The sequence below is a fragment of the Choloepus didactylus genome, chromosome 23 (genome assembly GCF_015220235.1).
Source record: "Choloepus didactylus isolate mChoDid1 chromosome 23, mChoDid1.pri, whole genome shotgun sequence".
Taxonomy (NCBI): domain Eukaryota; kingdom Metazoa; phylum Chordata; class Mammalia; order Pilosa; family Megalonychidae; genus Choloepus; species Choloepus didactylus.
The window spans coordinates 3,409,725-3,429,894 of NC_051329.1; the positions used below are offsets into that span (position 1 = coordinate 3,409,725).

Consider the following 20,170-nt stretch of genomic DNA (forward strand, 5'->3'; position numbering starts at 1 on the left):
AAGAGAGAGATGCCACGTGGGAAGCTCTCGGCTGGGGTTCAAATCCCGGCCTCGCCACTTGCCGGCTGTGTGAACTTGCACAAGTTACACAGCCTCTCTTTGCCTTTGTGTCCTCATCTATGAAATGGGAAGAATAATAATGACTGCCCCATGAGGGTGCAAAGAGGATTAAAAGGCTCGGTGTTCGCACAGCACTTAAAGCGGTGCATGTAGGAAAGTTTATGTGAGAGTCTGCCAGATGCATACATGTAATAAATAATAATAATAATAAATTTGCTCCCCCTGCCTCCACACACTGTACCCTGTCATTCTCTCCCGGCAGACACCTGGGCCACCAGAGCGCCCGGCTGCAGGAGGGCGCCAGGCTTTCTGAGGCTGGACGCGGGCTCTTGTGCTTTGCAAGGAGGCAGCGGCAGGGCAGGCTGCTGCTTTCGAGGGGATGTGACGGAGGGTGTGTTTGCTCTTCCAGGAGGCGGAAATCCTGAACACCGCCATCCTCACCGGCAAGACGGTGGCAGTTCCGGTGCGGGTGGTCTCCGTGGAGGAGGACGGCTCGGTGGCGGATCTGCTGGAGTCCGTGGAGTGCAGATCATCTGATGAAGACGTGATTAAGGCAAGTTGACACCTTCCTGTCCCCGCGGAAACCCGCTGCCAGCCTGGCATCCCTCCGGTGCCGCGGGCCCCTCCCCTCCCGCTCGGTTATCAAGAGATTCTCCCTACCTAAAAGGAGAACAGGAAAACTGGCGAGTCCTGGTCTGTGACGCTTTCTCTGGACCCTCTGTGTTTGCAGAATGCCTCTGGAGGAGGCTGTGGGGTGATTTCGGGGACCTCTGCGGCAATAGAGGCCCGGGGCAGGGAGCGGGAGCCAGACCCCAGGCCCATGCAGCTGCGTGTGCAGCCCCCGCCTGCGATGACTTTCTCACACAGAGTGCTCGGGTGGGATCAGTGCGGCGTGGAGTGTGCTGTTATGACCAGCTTTGATTTACAACATGGCCAAGGGAGAAAGAGAGGATGCCTTTCCCATTCTCCCGGCCCAATCCACAAAATTCTCTGTGAATCAGGGACCTGGGTGAACAGTTCTCCTCCCTCATTTACATTCTGTCGACTCCTTCCTTCCTCCTGGATTCTTCTTTCGCTTTCTAAATTGATTGCAAAAATGATTCAAAACAAAGGCAGGCAGGGAGAAGTGTTGGGCCCAGGGACCCTGAGTCTCCCTGTGCCGGAACCCTTGAAACACACTTCCAGGCGGCGGGGGGCAAACGGGCTTGTCTGGCTGCAGCTGCCCACTCCGGAGTTGGAGCCGGGAAGCCGCTGGTAGCTGGGCTTCTCCTGGGAGCCCACACTCCAGGATGGTGGGAAAGCCTTCGCAAGGGCCAGCCCACTCCTCTCCCCACGACCCCAGAAGCGGGCGGCGTGCATCCCCCACCTGTGCCAGTGGGGGTGGCTTTAGCCTCTGTGTGCTGAAGTGCCCGATCAGGGGGCTTGTCCACCCACTTAGAAAGCAGGCAGCAAACACAAATGAACCCTTCACTTGTGCCACATGCTCTAAAAGATAGCAGGGCTGCAAAATTAGAGGCCCAGCTGCTGTCCTTAAAGAGCTCAGAGAGAAGGCAGAGACGTGAGAACACCAGACAGTGCAATTCGTTATGTAGCACAGCACACCAACCCACAGATTCCAGAGCCTTCTCAACTCTGATGTGTGACTGCTCTATCCTTCTAGCTTGCTCAGGCCAACACGTTGGCTCATCCTTGGTTTTTCTTTCTCTCACCTAACATCAAATCTTTGAGGAGAACCTGTTGGCAGTGCTTTCAAAATATATCCTGAGTCCAACCTTCACCATCAACTTGGCCACCACCCTAGCCCATTGCCACCATCAATCTCCCGTCAATCAATGCAAGAACTCCTCATTGGTGTTCTGACATCTACCCCTGCCCCTGCACCTCCTCTCCCAGACTCTTTTGAAGGCAGCCACCAGTGTGATCAAAATGTAGGTCTGATCACATCATTCCTCTGTTCAAAACCATCCACTGGCTTCTCCTCCATCTCAAAAGAAAAGCCGAAGATGGCAGACTGGTGAGCTGTAAGTTTTAGTTACTCCTCCAGGAAAGTAGGTAAAAAGCCAGGAACTGCGTGGACTGGACACCACAGAGCAATCTGTCTTTGGGCATACTTCATACAACACTCATGAAAACGTGGAACTGCTGAGATCAGCGAAATCTGTAAGTTTTTGCGGCCAGGGGACCCGCGCCCCTCCCTGCCAGGCTCAGTCCCGGGGGAGGAGGGGCTGTCAGCTCCGGGAAGGAGAAGGGAGAACTGCAGTGGCTGCTCTTATCGGAAACTCATTCTACTGATTCAAACTCCAACCATAGATAGACTGAGACCAGACACCAGAGACTCTGAGAGCAGCCAGCCCAGCACAGAGGAGACAGGCATAGAAAAAAAAAACAACACGAAAAACTCCAAAATAAAAGCAGAGGATTTTTGGAGTTCTGGTGAACACAGAAAGGGGAAGGGTGGAGCTCAGGCCTTGAGGCACATATGCAAATCCCGAAGCAAAGCTGATCTCTCTGCCCTGTGCACCTTTCCTTAATGGCCCTGGTTGCTTTGTCTATTAGCATTTCAATAACCCATTAGATCTCTGAGGAGGGCCGTTTTTTTTTTTTTTTTTTTTTTTAAATCCTTTTTGCTTTTTCTAAAACAATTACTCTAAGAAGCTCAATACAGAAAGCTTCAAAGAATTGCAATTTGGGCACGTCAAGTCAAGAGCAGAACTAAGAGAGCTCTGAGACAAAAGGCAATAATCCAGTGGCTGAGAAAATTCACTAAACAACACAACTTCCCAAGAAAAGGGGGGTGTCCACTCACAGCCACCATCCTGGTGGACAGGAAACACTCCTGCCCATCGCCAGCCCCATAGCTCAGAGCTGCCCCAGACAACCCAGTGTGACGGAAGTGCTTCAAATAACAGGCACACACCACAAAACTGGGCGTGGACATTAGCCTTCCCTGCAACCTCAGCTGAATGTCCCAGAGCTGGGAAGGTGGAGCAGTGTGAATTAACAAAGCCCCATTCAGCCATCATTTGAGCAGACTGGGAGCCTCCCTACACAGCCCAGCAGCCCAGAACTGCCCTGGGGGGACGGCACTCACCTGTGACATAGCACAGTCATCCCTCAACAGAGGACCCGGGGTGCACAGCCTGGAAGAGGGGCCCACTTGCAAGTCTCAGGAGCCATACGCCAATACCAAAGACTTGTGGGTCAGTGGCAGAGACAAACTGTGGCAGGACTGAACTGAAGGATTAGACTATTGCAGCAGCTTTAAAACTCTAGGATCATCAGGGACATTTGATTGTTAGGGCCACCCCCCCTCCCCGACTGCCCAGAAACACGCCCCACATACAGGGCAGGCAACACCAACTACACACGCAAGCTTGGTACACCAATTGGGCCCCACAAGACTCACTCCCCCACTCACCAAAAAGGCTAAGCAGGGGAGATCTGGCTTGTGGAGAACAGGTAGCTCGTGGACGCCACCTGCTGGTTAGTTAGAGAAAGTGTACTCCACGAAGCTGTAGATCTGATAAATTAGAGATAAGGACTTCAATAGGTCTACAAACCCTAAAAGAACCCTATCAAGTTCAGCAAATGCCACGAGGCCAAAAACAACAGAAAATTATAAAGCATATGAAAAAACCAGACGATATGAATAACCCAAGCCAAAGCACCCAAATCAAAAGACCAGAAGAGACACAGCACCTAGAGCAGCTACTCAAAGAACTAAAGATGAACAATGAGACCATAGTATGGGATATGAAGGAAATCAAGAAGACCCTAGAAGAGCATAAAGAAGACATTGCAAGACTAAATAAAAAAATGGATGATCTTATGGAAATTAAAGAAACTGTTGACCAAATTAAAAAGATTCTGGACACTCATAGTACAAGACTAGAGGAAGCTGAACAACGAATCAGTGACCTGGAAGATGACAGAATGGAAAATGAAAGCATAAAAGAAAGAATGGGGAAAAAAATTGAAAAACTCGAAATGGACCTCAGGGATATGATAGATAATATGAAACGTCCGAATATAAGACTCATTGGTGTCCCAGAAGGGGAAGAAAAGGGTAAAGGTCTAGGAAGAGTATTCAAAGAAATTGTTGGGGAAAACTTCCCAAATCTTCTAAACAACATAAATACACAAATCATAAATGCTCAGCGAACTCCAAATAGAATAAATCCAAAAAAACCCACTCCGAGACATATACTGATCACACTGTCAAACATAGAAGAGAAGGAGCAAGTTCTGAAAGCAGCAAGAGAAAAGCAATTCACCACATACAAAGGAAACAGCATAAGACTAAGTAGTGACTACTCAGCAGCCACCATGGAGGCAAGAAGGCAGTGGAACGATATATTTAAAATTCTGAGTGAGAGGAATTTCCAGCCAAGAATACTTTATCCAGCAAAGATCTCCTTCAAATTTGAGGGAGAGCTTAAATTTTTCACAGACAAACAAATGCTGACAGAATTTGCTAACAAGAGACCTGCCCTACTGGAGATACTAAAGGGAGCCCTACAGACAGAGAAACAAAGACAGGACAGAGAGACTTGGAGAAAGGTTCAGTACTAAAGAGATTCGGTATGGGTACAATAAAGGATATTAATAGAGAGAGGGAAAAATATGGCAAACATAATCCAAAGGATAAGATGGCCGATTCAAGAAATGCCTTCACGGTTTTAACGTTGAATGTAAATGGATTAAACTCCCCAATTAAAAGATATAGATTCGCAGAATGGATCAAAAAAAATGAACCATCAATATGTTGCATACAAGAGACTCATCTTAGACACAGGGACACAAAGAAACTGAAAGTGAAAGGATGGAAAAAAATATTTCATGCAAGCTACAGCCAAAAGAAAGCAGGTGTAGCAATATTAATCTCAGATAAAATAGACTTCAAATGCAGGGATGTTTTGAGAGACAAAGAAGGCCACTACATACTAATAAAAGGGGCAATTCAGCAAGAAGAAATAACAATCGTAAATGTCTATGCACCCAATCAAGGTGCCACAAAATACATGAGAGAAACACTGGCAAAACTAAAGGAAGCAATTGATGTTTCCACAATAATTGTGGTAGACTTCAACACATCACTCTCTCCTATAGATAGATCAACCAGACAGAAGACCAATAAGGAAATTGAAAACCTAAACAATCTGATAAATGAATTAGATTTAACAGACATCTACAGGACATTACATCCCAAATCACCAGGATACACATACTTTTCTAGTGCTCACGGAACTTTCTCCAGAATAGATCATATGCTGGGACATAAAACAAGCCTCAATAAATTTAAAAAGATTGAAATTATTCAAAGCACATTCTCTGACCACAATGGAATACAATTAGAAGTCAATAACCATCAGAGACTTAGGAAATTCACAAATACCTGGAGGTTAAACAACACACTCCTAAACAATCAGTGGGTTAAAGAAGAAATAGCAAGAGAAATTGCTAAAATATAGAGATGAATGAAAATGAGAACACAACATACCAAAACCTATGGGATGCAGCAAAAGCAGTGCTAAGGGGGAAATTTATAGCACTAAACGCATATATTAAAAAGGAAGAAAGAGCCAAAATCAAAGAACTAATGGATCAACTGAAGAAGCTAGAAAATGAACAGCAAACCAATCCTAAACCAAGTAGAAGAAAAGAAATAACAAGGATTAAAGCAGAAATAAATGACATAGAGAACAAAAAAACAATAGAGAGGATAAATATCACCAAAAGTTGGTTCTTTGAGAAGATCAACAAGATTGACAAGCCCCTAGCTAGACTGACAAAATCAAAAAGAGAGAAGACCCATATAAACAAAATAATGAATGAAAAAGGTGACATAACTGCAGATCCTGAAGAAATTAAAAAAATTATAAGAGGATACTATGAACAACTGTATGGCAACAAACTGGATAATGTAGAGGAAATGGACAATTTCCTGGAAACATATGAACAACCTAGACTGACCACAGAAGAAATAGAAGACTTCAACCAACCCACCACAAGCAAAGAGATCCAATCAGTCATCAAAAATCTTCCCACAAATAAATGCCCAGGGCCAGATGGCTTCACAGGGGAATTCTACCAAACTTTCCAGAAAGAACTGACACCAATCTTACTCAAACTCTTTCAAAACATTGAAAAAAATGGAACACTACCTAACTCATTTTACGAAGCTAACATCAATCTAATACCAAAACCAGGCAAAGATGCTACAAAAAAGGAAAACTACCGGCCAATCTCCCTAATGAATATAGATGCAAAAATCCTCAACAAAATACTTGCAAATCGAATCCAAAGACACGTTAAAAAAATCATACACCATGACCAAGTGGGGTTCATTCCAGGCATGCAAGGATGGTTCAACATAAGAAAAACAATCAATGTACTACAACACATTAAAAACTCGAAAGGGAAAAATCAATTGATCATCTCAATAGATGCTGAAAAAGCATTTGACAAAATCCAACATCCCTTTTTGATAAAAACACTTCAAAAGGTAGGAATTGAAGGAAACTTCCTCAACATGATAAAGAGCATATATGAAAAACCCACAGCCAGCATAGTACTCAATGCTGAGAGACTGAAAGCCTTCCCTCTAAGATCAGGAACAAGACAAGGATGCCCGGTGTCACCACTGTTATTCACCATTGTGCTGGAAGTGCTAGCCGGGGCAATCCGGCAAGACAAAGAAATAAAAGGCATCCAAATTGGAAAAGAAGAAGTAAAACTGTCATTGTTTGCAGATGATATGATCTTATATCTAGAAAACCCTGAGAAATCGACGATACAGCTACTAGAGCTAATAAACAAATTTAGCAAAGTAGCGGGATACAAGATTAATGCACATAAGTCAGTAATGTTTCTATATGCTAGAAATGAACAAACTGAAGAGACACTCAAGAAAAAGATACCATTTTCAATAGCAACTAAAAAAATCAAGTACCTAGGAATAAACTTAACCAAAGATGTAAAAGACCTATACAAAGAAAACTACATAACTCTACTAAAAGAAATAGAAGGGGACCTTAAAAGATGGAAAAATATTCCATGTTCATGGATAGGAAGGCTAAATGTCATTAAGATGTCAATTCTACCCAAACTCATCTACAGATTCAATGCAATCCCAATCAAAATTCCAACAACCTACTTTGCAGACTTGGAAAAGCTAGTTATCAAATTTATTTGGAAAGGGAAGATGCCTCGAATTGCTAAAGACACTCTAAAAAAGAAAAACGAAGTGGGAGGACTTACACTCCCTGACTTTGAAGTTTATTATAAAGCCACAGTTGCCAAAACAGCATGGTACTGGCACAAAGATAGACATATAGATCAATGGAATCGAATTGAGAATTCAGAGATAGACCCTCAGATCTATGGCCGACTGATCTTTGATAAGGCCCCCAAAGTCACCGAACTGAGCCATAATGGTCTTTTCAACAAATGGGGCTGGGAGAGTTGGATATCCATATCCAAAAGAATGAAAGAGGACCCCTACCTCACCCCCTACACAAAAATTAACTCAAAATGGACCAAAGATCTCAATATAAAAGAAAGGACCATAAAACTCCTAGAAGATAATGTAGGAAAACATCTTCAAGACCTTGTATTAGGCGGCCACTTCCTAGACTTTACACCCAAAGCACAAGCAACAAAAGAGAAAATAGATAAATGGGAACTCCTCAAGCTTAGAAGTTTCTGCACCTCAAAGGAATTTCTCAAAAAGGTAAAGAGGCAGCCAACTCAATGGGAAAAAATTTTTGGAAACCATGTATCTGACAAAAGACTGATATCTTGCATATACAAAGAAATCCTACAACTCAATGACAATAGTACAGACAGCCCAATTATAAAATGGGCAAAAGATATGAAAAGACAGTTCTCTGAAGAGGAAATACAAATGGCCAAGAAACACATGAAAAAATGTTCAGCTTCACTAGCTATTAGAGAGATGCAAATTAAGACCACAATGAGATACCATCTAACACCGGTTAGAATGGCTGCCATTAAACAAACAGGAAACTACAAATGCTGGAGGGGATGTGGAGAAATTGGAACTCTTATTCATTGTTGGTGGGACTGTATAATGGTTCAGCCACTCTGGAAGTCAGTCTGGCAGTTCCTTAGAAAACTAGATATAGAGCTACCATTCGATCCAGCGATTGCACTTCTCGGTATATACCCGGAAGATCGGAAAGCAGTGACACGAACAGATATCTGCACGCCAATGTTCATAGCAGCATTATTCACAATTGCCAAGAGATGGAAACAACCCAAATGTCCTTCAACAGATGAGTGGATAAATAAAATGTGGTATATACACACGATGGGATACTACGCGGCAGTAAGAAGGAACGATCTCGTGAAACATATGACAACATGGATGAACCTTGAAGACATAATGCTGAGCGAAATAAGCCAGGCACAAAAAGAGAAATATTATATGCTACCACTAATGTGAACTTTGAAAAATGTAAAACAAATTGTTTATAATGTAGAATGTAGGGGAACTAGCAGTAGAGAGCAATTAAGGAAGGGGGAACAATAATCCAAGAAGAACAGATAAGCTATTTAACGTTCTGGGGATGCCCAGAAATGACTATGGTCTGTTAATTTCTGATGGATGTAGTAGGAACAAGTTCACTGAAATGTAGCTATATTATGTAACTTTCTTGGGGTAAAGTAGGAACATGTTGGAAGTTAAGCAGTTATCTTAAGTTAGTTGTCTTTTTCTTACTCCCTTGTTATGGTCTCTTTGAAATGTTCTTTTATTGTATGTTTGTTTTCTTTTTAACTTTTTTTTCATACAGTTGATTTAAAAAAGAAGGGAAAGTTAAAAAAAAAAAAAAAAGAAAAAAGACAAACAAGGAAAAAAAAAAAAAAAGATGTAGTGCCCCCTTGAGGAGCCTGTGGAGAATGCAGGGGTATTCGCCTACCCCACCTCCATGGTTGCTAACATGACCACAGACATAGGGGACTGGTGGTTTGATGGGTTGAGCCCTCTACCATAAGTTTTACCCTTGGGAAGACGGTTGCTGCAAAGGAGAGGCTAGGCCTCCCTGTATTTGTGCCTAAGAGTCTCCTCCTGAATGCCTCTTTGTTGCTCAGATGTGGCCCTCTCTCTCTGGCTAAGCCAACTTGAAAGGTGAAATCACTGCCCTCCCCACTACGTGGGATCAGACACCCAGGGAAGTGAATCTCCCTGGCAACGTGGAATATGACTCCCGGGGAGGAATGTAGACCCGGCATCGTGGGATGGAGAACATCTTCTTGACCAAAAGGGGGATGTGAAAGGAAATGAAATAAGCTTCAGTGGCAGAGAGATTCCAAAACGAGCCGAGAGGTCACTCTGGTGGGCACTCTTACGCACACTTTAGACAACCTTTTTTTAGGTTCTAAAGAATTGGGGTAGCTGGTGGTGGATACCTGAAACTATTAAACTACAACCCAGAACCCATGAATCTCAAAGACAGTTGTATAAAAATGTAGCTTATGAGGGGTGACAGTGGGATTGGGAATGCCATAAGGACCAAACTCCACTTTGTCTAGTTTATGGATGGATGTGTAGAAAAGTAGGGGAAGGAAACAAACAGACAAAGGTACCCAGTGTTCTTTTTTACTTCAATTGCTCTTTTTCACTCTAATTATTATTATTGTTATTTTTGTGTGTGTGCTAATGAAGGTGTCAGGGATTGGTTTAGGTGATGAATGTACAACTATGTAATGGTACTGTAAACAATCGAAAGTACAATTTGTTTTGTATGACTGCGTGGTATGTGAATATATCTCAATAAAATGATGATTAAAAAAAAAAAAAGAAAAAAGACAAACAAGGATAAAAAAAAAAAAAAAAAAAAAAAAAAAGAAAAGCCAAAGTTTTTGCAAGATGTCTCAGTTTGCCAGGACTGCTGTAACAAATACCACAGACTAGCTGGCTTAAACAACAGGAATTCATTGCCTCGCAGTTTAGGAGGCTAGAAATCCAAAACTGGGGTGTCAAAAGGCCACCCTTTCTCCGAAGTCTGTAGCGCTCTGGTGGGGGCTGGCTGTCAGGCGGTCTCTGTTTCTGCCACACGGCCGTCTGCCTCCTTCTGTCTCCTGCTCACCTCCAGGGTGCTCAGTTGCCCCTGCTCTGAAGGATGCCAGCCCTGAGGATTAAGGCCCATCCGACCCAGGGTGGTCTCATTTCCACAGAATCCCACCCCCAGGACTTCAGGTTAGCACTTGAAAATGTCCTTGTGGGGGACAAGATTCAGCCCGTAGCACCAGGCATGCAAAGTCCCACCCTGTCTGCCACCCCAGCCTTCTCCCTCTGACCTCGCTCCCTCTTGCTCTCGCTGCCCCCGACCTCTGACTTCACCCCCTCTCGTGCTCTCTGAGCCACCCACACTGGTCTCTCTGCTGTTCCTCTAAAAGCACAGGTGCTCTCAGCCCTCACCCTGCTTCCAGCTCTCTACTCAGCTGTCTCCCTGGCTTGGCTCTCTCCATCTTCTCAGTAAGGCCCTGCCTGAGCAGCATCTGGACAGTTCCCACACACACCCCCAGACTGCCTCTCCCCATCCCTGCTTAACTCTCCTCCATAGCATGTGCTTCCTTACAGTTCTCTATATGTTTGTAATTTAGTGTGTCTTGTCTGCACTCTGGGAGGGCAGTGCTGCTTCTGTCACTTTGTCACTGCTGTACCGTCCTCCGTACCACAATGCTAGGCCTGGAGTCGGTGCTCAGTAAACGCTGAGTGAATGATGAGCAATACTGTGATGACCAGGAAATGCTGAAGAGGAAACCTGTAGTTGATCACAGAAGGGTTCTCTGAAGCACTAGAGCTGAATCATGAAGGACTGTGCATCCAAGGCACGGAACGACCTCGCAGGCAGTGGAAGCAACATGCAGGAAGGTTGTCCGAGAGGCTGTCTGTGCCCGGTGGCCACATCTCTTTGGCCCTCATGTGATTCCAGCTACCACTGAAGTGGCCAGTCCCTGGGCAGGCTGCTGGGCATACTCCACCTCAAGGACCTACCAAGCCCCTTGGCTGCCCTGTGGTGGGGATATTTCCAAAGCTGGGAGACCTTTCTCAGCACTCCCAGGAAGTAGAGGGCTCCCAGGGGCAACCTCACCCAAGATGAGAGTAGAGGCAGTGGATAAACCCCACCATCTCCAACCTTCAGAGGGACCATGCGTTCAACACCATTCCAAAGGAGCCACCCTATGGGGTTGAGTTCTAGTGGCTCCCAGGGGCACCCAGATCCCCAGCTCCTTTTATTGTCATTTTTTTTCCTTTCCTTTCCTTCTCTTCCTTGTCTTCCTCATGCAGTCACACTGTCCAGTCAGAGCCAGTGAGATGCAACCTGGAGGCTTTGGCTGGACTCCTGAGAAGGAATTGTTCTCTTTGTTGTTGCCCCCGGGAGGATACAGTGGTGTTACTCAGTGTCATCTGGAGAAGGGAGCCCACCAGGGAAAGAAAAACAACATGAAGGGAGTCAGAACCAACAGGCAGAAAGATGGCACCCTTATGACCCTGGTCAAGGGCCGGAATCCCAGCAGCTGCACCCCTGGACTTTTCCAACCCATGAGGCCACACCTTCCATTTTTGATCAGTTTGGGTTGGGTTGATAATACCAGGCTATCCTAAGTACAAAACCTAACTTGTATTTATACCCTCGAGAGGCCAGAATGGCTCAAATAGTCCTGGGGTTCATGAATCATCCCCAGGTATACAGAGGACCTAGGGGCAGTGGAGCGGCTCACTGCGTTCTGCTTCACATCGACCAGGAGCTCGCGGCCCGGTGCACAACTTAAAAATCAAAGCCCACAGCCTCCAGCTGTCACGGTGCTGCTCTGTGAATCACAGATGTTCACAAAAAGTCATCTGCTATTTATAATGCTTTAATGTCATTTGGGGGCCCTTGAGGAAGAACGCCAAGGGGTGATTGGAGAAGTGTCTCCACCACCTGTGCGTGCTCCCAGAAACCCCCTGAACAGGCAGGGTCTGCCTTCAAGCGCCCCGTCCTTTTGTTTGCCTTCTGTTTCTTCCTAGCCCGAGGCCCCATAAGCTCATGCTTTCTCCTCCATCCAGGGAATCCTGCTCTCAAGAAACCCGCTGGAAAACTCATTCACACTGAACTGTAAATTACGTGAAAGGCTTGTCATCTTAGGCTTCCCGAGGAGGCTTCTATTTTTTAAGAAAGCGTTGAGTCTCCAGTGGAAGCATTTCAGATGTTAGCAGAAGTATCTGTCTGATTCTTTGATTGAAAATTAAAGAAAATCCCACCTACACCAGCTTATATATATATATATTATTTTTTTAATTACAATGTTGGCTGACGTAACTGAAAAGTCCAGAGTTGGGGGCAAGCTTAAGGGTGTTTTATCCAGAACCTCAAAAGATATCACCAGAACATTCTGTCTCTCCTCCCACCTGTAGGCACTCTTTCTTCTGTGTGAGATCCATTCTCCCACACGTGGCCCTTGAGGTTGCCAGATGGGTGCCTCAATTCCAGGAGAAAAGAATCTGTGTCTTCTAGGCTGTTCCTTTACAAGTACTAGAAAGTACTCTGAGGGGTCCTATCTGGGTCATCTCCATACCCTTGTACCAAGCACCATACCAGGGACCATAACCCGTGGTCACCCCAAAGCACATGAACTGAAAGTGGAAGAGGGGACATTCCCCCAGGGGCAGATTTGGAGGATGTTACACAGAAAAAGGTAGTGGGTTCTCTGCAGCAAAAGAAACATAGAGGAATGAGAGAGTTTTGGAGCTGGGGGTCTTTTGAGAACCCCTGAAGTAGCACTGGGAGACAGCTGCTCTATCTCAAAGCCAGTTATACTTCACACCTTGGACAGAACACTGTTTGGAGCTCAAGTATGACTCCTGAAAAGTTGTCTAGGTTGGTTTTTGCCACTTATGGTTTCGAGTGTTCATTCATGAATCCTAAACAGATCAGAGTCTACCTAATATCTCAGAAATGCACCACTGATAAGGGCAGGCGGCTTCTATCCCTCCCCGGTCACGGCTGAACCCAGTGGACCTGCTTTACCGTCTCCGGTGGCTGCTGGCGTCATCTTACAGTAGTTTGGCAGCCTTGGGGCCAGTCCTTGCTTCTCTACCAGGGTGTCCCCCACCAGCTGGAAACTGGGCTTAATAAAACCCAACATATTCTCCTATGGCTGATCAAGGCAGAGCTGCCGAGAAAGGAAGGAGTGTAGTTTCGAGGGTGGAAGGACAGCAGCTCAGCAAGCTGAGAAAGAGAGAGAGAGAAGAGATAGAGAAGAGCAGAAGAGGACAGACCCACGGCTTCCTGGATGGGGTGCTTTTGTGCAGGGACCAGAGTGTCTGGCTCGTGTCCACGGTCCCCTTGTTTCTGAAGAGAGAAGGAGCAGTGGGAAATCGGACACATGCCTCAGTTTTCTTCCGGAAATCCTGCTGGCCTTCCACTCATCTGAACAGCCACAGAGAGAGCCACCAGGAGGGAGAGCCCTAATTACATCCCCCTTATTTTCCTCAGTCTGCTGATCCTTTATTCCTGATTGAATTGTCCCCATCTCAAGAGTGTAGCCAAGTGGCTTCTTAAATATCAGTGAAGGAACAGAGATGCTCCAAGGATGACGGTGCCTCGCCGAGCCCCGCTGCCTCCTCTGGTGGCCTTTCCCGTGGGCCCTGCAGGGAGGAACGCGTGCGAAGCACACTGACTGCAAAACCGCGTCATCCTCCGCTCAGGAAGACGATTCCTTTGAAATGCTGATACCAGAGACGCACTTTTTGTTTAGTGAATGAGTAACTCTTGGGCTCTGTTTGACAGGAATAACGTATTCGACTGGCCTTCTGATAGACACTTTCTTCAGTCCCTCTTGTAGCCGGTGGGTGGTCATTTTCAGACAAATGTCGCATATTGTAATGGAATCTGTAGCCAAAGAGTAGGGTGAAACTGCACTCTGTGTGTGGGAATCGGCTGTATTTGTCTGCCTTCCATCTGGCACAGACTCTCGTGGATTCGTAATGGAGACAGAGAGAGAGGGAGAGAAGGAGCCCATGAGCTCAATGGCATAAAAGTTGCTTATGCATCTGCTGTATTTCTGTCGTGGCATTCTATTTGGACACCCTGGAATTGGCTTGCTAATGTCCGAATTTCCCATTGCTCAACTGGAAATTAAGGCTTCAGTTTACGGAAAACAGTATTTCTCTACCTCATACATAGGAACATCTTTCAGATCTCAGGTGTGTCCCTCTACCTGCTTCTTTCAATTTCTAAAGTCTAATTCACAATTTCAGAATTGTGAGCAGCCACTTGACTCCTGATACATGTTAAAGGTAGGGAGGTAGAAGTGTTAGAGCAATAAAAATAGAAATAGGAGTGTGTTAACATTATGTGGTGCTATTTCCACAACAGGTAAGCACTGACTACTTTAATCCTCCCAACAATCTCTGAAATAGATTTTTATCCCTATTATTCAGATTAGAAAATCGAGGCACAGAAAGTTTTGATATCTTATTGCAGGCCGAGACCCATGGTCCCCATTTCCATGTCCTGATCCATTAACCCTGTCACTCACCTTCTGGAATAGGGGCTGGAAACCATGCGTGCTGCAGGGCTGGATTCGGCACGCCCATTCATTTACTATCGTCTCTGGCTGTTTTCGCGTTTCAATGGCAGAAGTGACACAAGATTATATGAGAGTTTCATTTCAGTCTCCATAAATAAAGTTTAATCGGCACACAGCCACGCCCATTCATTTGCATATTGTCTCTGGCCGCTTTCTCACTACAATGACAGAGCTGAGTAGTTGCCAGAGACCATAGGGCCCATAAATCTGGAAATATTCACTATCCAGCCCCTTACAGAGAAAGTTTGCCAACCCTGCTGGAGAATCTGAGCAGGCCCGTCCTCCATGGGTGATGTCTATGTGCTGTGCTGGGACCCTGCTCCCCCAGCCAGAAATCACACCCCTGGGATGCTTGCCATCCTTCCAGCAAGACGTCGTGCCAAAGAACTGAGACATAACCCTCCCTGCCATCCTTTGTAACATGACTATACCTCTGGGAGAGACTATGTGTGCTAATTCCCAGAAACTTGTCAGAATGAGCTTCTTAGGTCCCTTCCCTCATTGATAGGCAAAATGAGAACAAGCAGAGATTCTGCCTCCTGGGATGTTCCGGTTTGCTAATGCTGCCGTTATGCAAAACACCAGAAATGGATTAGCTTTTATAAAGGGAGTTTATTTGGTTACAAAGTTACAGTCCTAAGGCCATAAAGTGTCCAAGGTAAGGCATCAACAATAGGGTACCTTCATTGGAGAAAGGCTGTTGGCATCCAGAAACCTCTCTTAGCTGGGAAGGCATGTGGCTGATGTCTGCTTGCATTTCAAAATGGCATTCTCCAAAATGTCTCTGTGTCAGCTTCTCAGGGCAAACTCTGGGCTAGTACTTCCAAAGCATCAGCAAAACTGCTTTGAATGACCATCTTCAAAATGTCTCTGTAAGTTGCAACAGCAAGCTCTTTCTATCTGAGCTCTTATGTAGTGCTCTAGTAAACTAATCAAGGTCCATGCTGAATGGGTGGGGCCACACATCCACGGAAATTATCTAATCAGTTGGGTGGGTCACATCTCCATGGAAACAACTTAATCCAATGATGCCAACTTAATCAACACTAATACATCTGCCCCCACAAGACTGCATCAAAGAACACAGCTTTTTCTGGGGGACATAATATATACAAACCAGCACATGGAACACTGGGATAACTGGAAAAAATGGGGTAAAATGGGTCAGAGAAGAAAGCCAACCTTTGCTTATATCCTGAGTTAGCCTAGAATAGCACCAACCCCATGCCCCACACCAATAGCATGACCATGGCAGACATCACTAGTCAAATCGGCACATCTTTCTGTAGAGCTCAGAGGCAAGCCTGGCAATCATTCTCAACGCTGTCAGTCAGGGACATAAGAGGTGAAACCTGTTTGTCATCTTGGACCTAGATAAAGAAACTACATAACCTCCGCTGTGCTGCCTTCGTTTACATAGAATTTACATATGGAAATTGGAGACCATTTAGACCACGCATCCTAAGTCCAGAATACAAGGGCCAAGAGATAACTTGAATCATTTAAGAAGCAGGGAGTAGTGGTGACTGCAGCAAACATACGCCCCTTCTTAAAGGGAGCAGCGACCACCACAGCCTCCCTGACAGTTGCTGTGTGAAAAGAATATAAAATGGTGCTTAAAAAGTTTAGGCTCCTGCGCCACATTGCCTATCTTTAAATCCGGGCTCTCACATTTATAAACAATGGAAACTATGGCTGGATATGTAAACTCTTTGCACCTCAGTTTCTTCATCTGTAAAATGGGGGTGATAACATTGTGGTGGCAAATGTTGATTCTGCATTGTTTTGTAAAAGTAATGAGTGCTTTAATTGTAAATTCGTATTATAAGTCAGACTATTCCTTTAGCTCTATTTCTAATTTCAAGAATATCTTCTCAGACCCTTTCCAGGTTTAATTATTTAGAACAAGATAAGTGGGATCAAAGTTGGAGGGCAAAATGAACTTTCTCCTAGCCTCCTCTCTGGTGTTGCTGCTTTTGAACTTGTCCCCCATCACAAAAGCTATTCCCAAACTTGCTATCAAAATGATCCTTCTAAAATACAGGGCAGATCATTTCACTTCTCCACTCAGATCCTCTCCTGCCTTCTCATCTCACTCAAAGTAAAAGCTCGATTCCTTGCGGCTGTCTGTAAGGTCTTTCACCCTGTCCCCTTACCGCTCTGCCTCATCTCCCACTGCTCTCCCTCCTGCCCCTTGGCCTTCTTGATGATGCTTGGACCTCGTGGGCATCCCTCTGCCTCAGGACCTGCGCGCCTGCAGTTCTCTCTTCTGCAGGTGCACAGAGAACTCCCTCCCTCCCTCCCTTCAGGTCTTGACTCCAGTGTCCTCATTAAACAGTGCCTTCCACCCCTATCTTCTGGTGCTCCCCCACCCCCTTCTCTGCTTTATTTTTCATCACAATACTTATCACCATGACCTTACTGTATTTTTCACTTGTGTCTTTTTGTTGTTGTTCGTTGTCTTTTCCTGTGATGGAAGGGACTTGTGGGTTTTGATCACTGCTGACTGCTCGGTGCCTGGAACAATGCCTGGTGCCCAGGAGGAGCTCTGCCAGCCTTTGTTGATGGACAGGGCCTTATCTAAGAAGCTGCTATGTGAGTGAGACTGAAGGGGGCCTTTTCTCTTGTTTGTCACACACAGGAACACTCAGGCAGTTAGAGGCTGTGTCTCATGTACAGGACACATGTAGTTGGCATAAAGCTGTTGTACTTTTCTTTTAAATCCCAAGGTTGGAGTGTTAGTGTTTTGCATGATGATTTAGGACTCAAACCTCCGTTGGGCTAAAATGAGTCACGCAGCCATCAGCTCGCACATCACATTTAAAATGTATCTTAGTGTGCAGTGTACCTCTGTGATTAAACCCCAATTTATACCAGAAAATGTCATTAACAAAGATAGCAGGAGATAATTAGTACCCAACCAGAGGCATGTCCCTGTGCTCTGATACCACAGAGTTAAAACCAACGGGGAGAGAAAAGGATGGCAAAAATATACAATAAAACCACAAATTAGAGGTTAGACTTATCCAAAAGGGGTATGTTTTTCATTATTTGTTGTTCTGGGTCTGGCACTGACAGCTGCTCTCATGCAAGAGCTGGCCACAGAGTCTTGATTTTTATATTAAGGTGAGTTATAGAAGCTTCTGTCATCTCTCCCCTGAGGGGAAGGCTTTGATCCAAGGAGAGAGAGAGAGTACCAGGAGGTATAATGAGGGTTTGGGACTATAAAGGAAAACAAGCTTTGTGCCCTTCCGTATTAAACCAGTGAAGTAGACTTCTCGCTTTGGAGGGAGTGGGACTAGTCAGTGAAAAGAATCACTGTGTCCCAGATGCCAACAGCAGACTGCTCTTTGGACCCTCAAGTCTATAAGCAACATTTCTTTTGACAAATTGATTGCGGTGGAGGGTCCAGAGGTCAGTTCTAGGAAAGGACAGGGCCTCTCCAGCAGATCTGGACACAGTTAAGGACACTGGGAGTCATAAGAATCCCAGCCAAGAACAATATTTTGGATACTGGTGAAGATCAGAGGGAAAGCATTTCAGCCTCCACTGTACATGGAAATAGATTTTCTGTACAGGGTCAGATTAAGACTTCAGGGACTCACAGTTCAAGAGAGGTTATGAAGAGATAAAGATGATTGAGCAGGGAGCTCCAGGACTCAGTCCATCCTCCAGGGCAGCTAGTAAACAGCCAGGACCTGCCTGAAACAACCATTTGGAGGATCTGGGAACCAGGAGAGCACCGTGCACATCCAGGGAAGGGCAGGAGGGAAGACTGACAACCCACAGTGAAGAGCTGTGAGTACAACTCTCCATGCTGCAGAGGCTGTGCCTACCTCCCACGCTTGTGGTGGGCCACCCTGGGATCCAGTCCCTGCCTGGAAATAAAAGTACTCTTCCCCAGGAACAGGGGCGGGCATGGCTAAGCACTGATCATGGCTTTTGATTAGTGAATTTGGATCACTGGGTCCTGGCTCTGAGCTAGAATTTCAACCAGCCCTGGGCAAAAGTGGTTGACAGCCTCTGCTTCAACCCAGCCCCCAACAGAGGTGGAAGTGGGGGTGATTTAGAGATATGGTGCCTTCTAGGGACTGTCGGGAACAGTTTGCTGAAGGATGGCTCATTTACAAGAACAGTGGGAAGGGTGGGGGAGGACATAGCCCAGCACTGATCGTGGCTTTTGATAAGCAAATTCAGATCACTGGGTCCCGGCTCTGAGGGCAGCTACTGTTTCAGCTTGCCCAGGACAAAATTAGCCAACAGCCTCTCTTTCAACCTTGCTCCTGGCAGGGGCAGTGTCGGCTGAGAATTGAAGGTACAATACCACCTTAGGACTATGGGGAACAGTTAAGCAAAGACTACCATCTGCTGGGCAGGCCAGGAAAGTGCAGCTTCAGGGAGCTGACAAAGAGATGTTTGGTGTCCTCCCTGGTCTTCTCCCTGGGGAACTTTGAACACTATCTGTGACCTTTCCATGGGTCCCTGTTCCTATTTTGACTGGAAAATACTGACTTGGGAAAATAATCCCTGGGGTGACACTCCTTCCAGAATTTTCCCTCCAGGCAAAAAGCAGCTAGAGATAATGAAAGGAGCATGAAAAAACAATATAGAGGCAAATCAAAACCAAACAGAACAGATCAAGATTCCCAGAGAAGAAACAAAAGAAAGAAAGCTTTCTCCCAGGGGTGAAACAGTTGCACAAATAGTGCAGTCTTAAGAATTGTACCTCATATCCAGGGCAAGAAACAGATGAATCAGAGCTGAAAAAATCTGATCACCTAAACAGGAGCTAAACAGAATTTATTCTGTTTTCTCAAAAAAGAGCCTTCACACAAAGCCAATCAACAAGAAAACCTTAGGCTAGAGAGAGAAATTGATCTCCAGAGTAAACTCATCAAGATGATCAGATGCCTAGATACCAGCAAAAAAAATTACAAGCCATACTAAGAAACAAGAAGATATGGCCCAGTCAAAGGAAAAATTAAAACTTCAGAGGAGACACAGAATTTGGAACAACTAATCAAAGAAGTTTAAACAAATCTTCTAAATCAATTCAAGGAGATGAAGGAAAATATGGCTAAAGAGATAAAGGATATTAATAAGATATGGTGTGAGCACAAAGAAGAATTTGAAAATATGAAAAGAAAAAGACAAGAAATGATAGAAATGAAGGGCAAAATAGAAGTGATTAAAAATATACTAGAGGCATACAACGGCAGATTTGAACAGGCAGAAGAATCAGCGACCTAAGAGACAGGATAGTTAAAATCTTTCAGATAACAGAATAGAGAGAGAAAAGAATGGGAAAAAATGAGCACGGTCTCAGGGATATGAATAATCTAGCACTGAGTGCCCAAACATATGTGTCCCGGAAGGAGAAGAAAAGGGGCAGAAAGAATATTTCAGGAAATAATAGCCAAAACTTTCCCAACTCTTAGGAAAGACATAAATGTACATGTCCAAGAGTGCAATATTCCCCAAACAGAATAAATCCTAAAAGACCTAT

General features: G+C 45.1%; 1 protein-coding gene across 1 annotated transcript in view; it reads left to right on the forward strand.

Annotated features, from left to right (window-relative positions):
• Window positions 1-20,170, forward strand: part of TMEM132D (transmembrane protein 132D) — a 675,237-nt gene that overhangs the window by 559,958 nt on the left and 95,109 nt on the right. Inside the window, exon 5 of the mRNA XM_037817364.1 lies at window positions 470-613. Coding sequence (XP_037673292.1) covers window positions 470-613 — 144 coding nt within the window. The remainder of the gene's footprint in view (window positions 1-469; window positions 614-20,170) is intronic.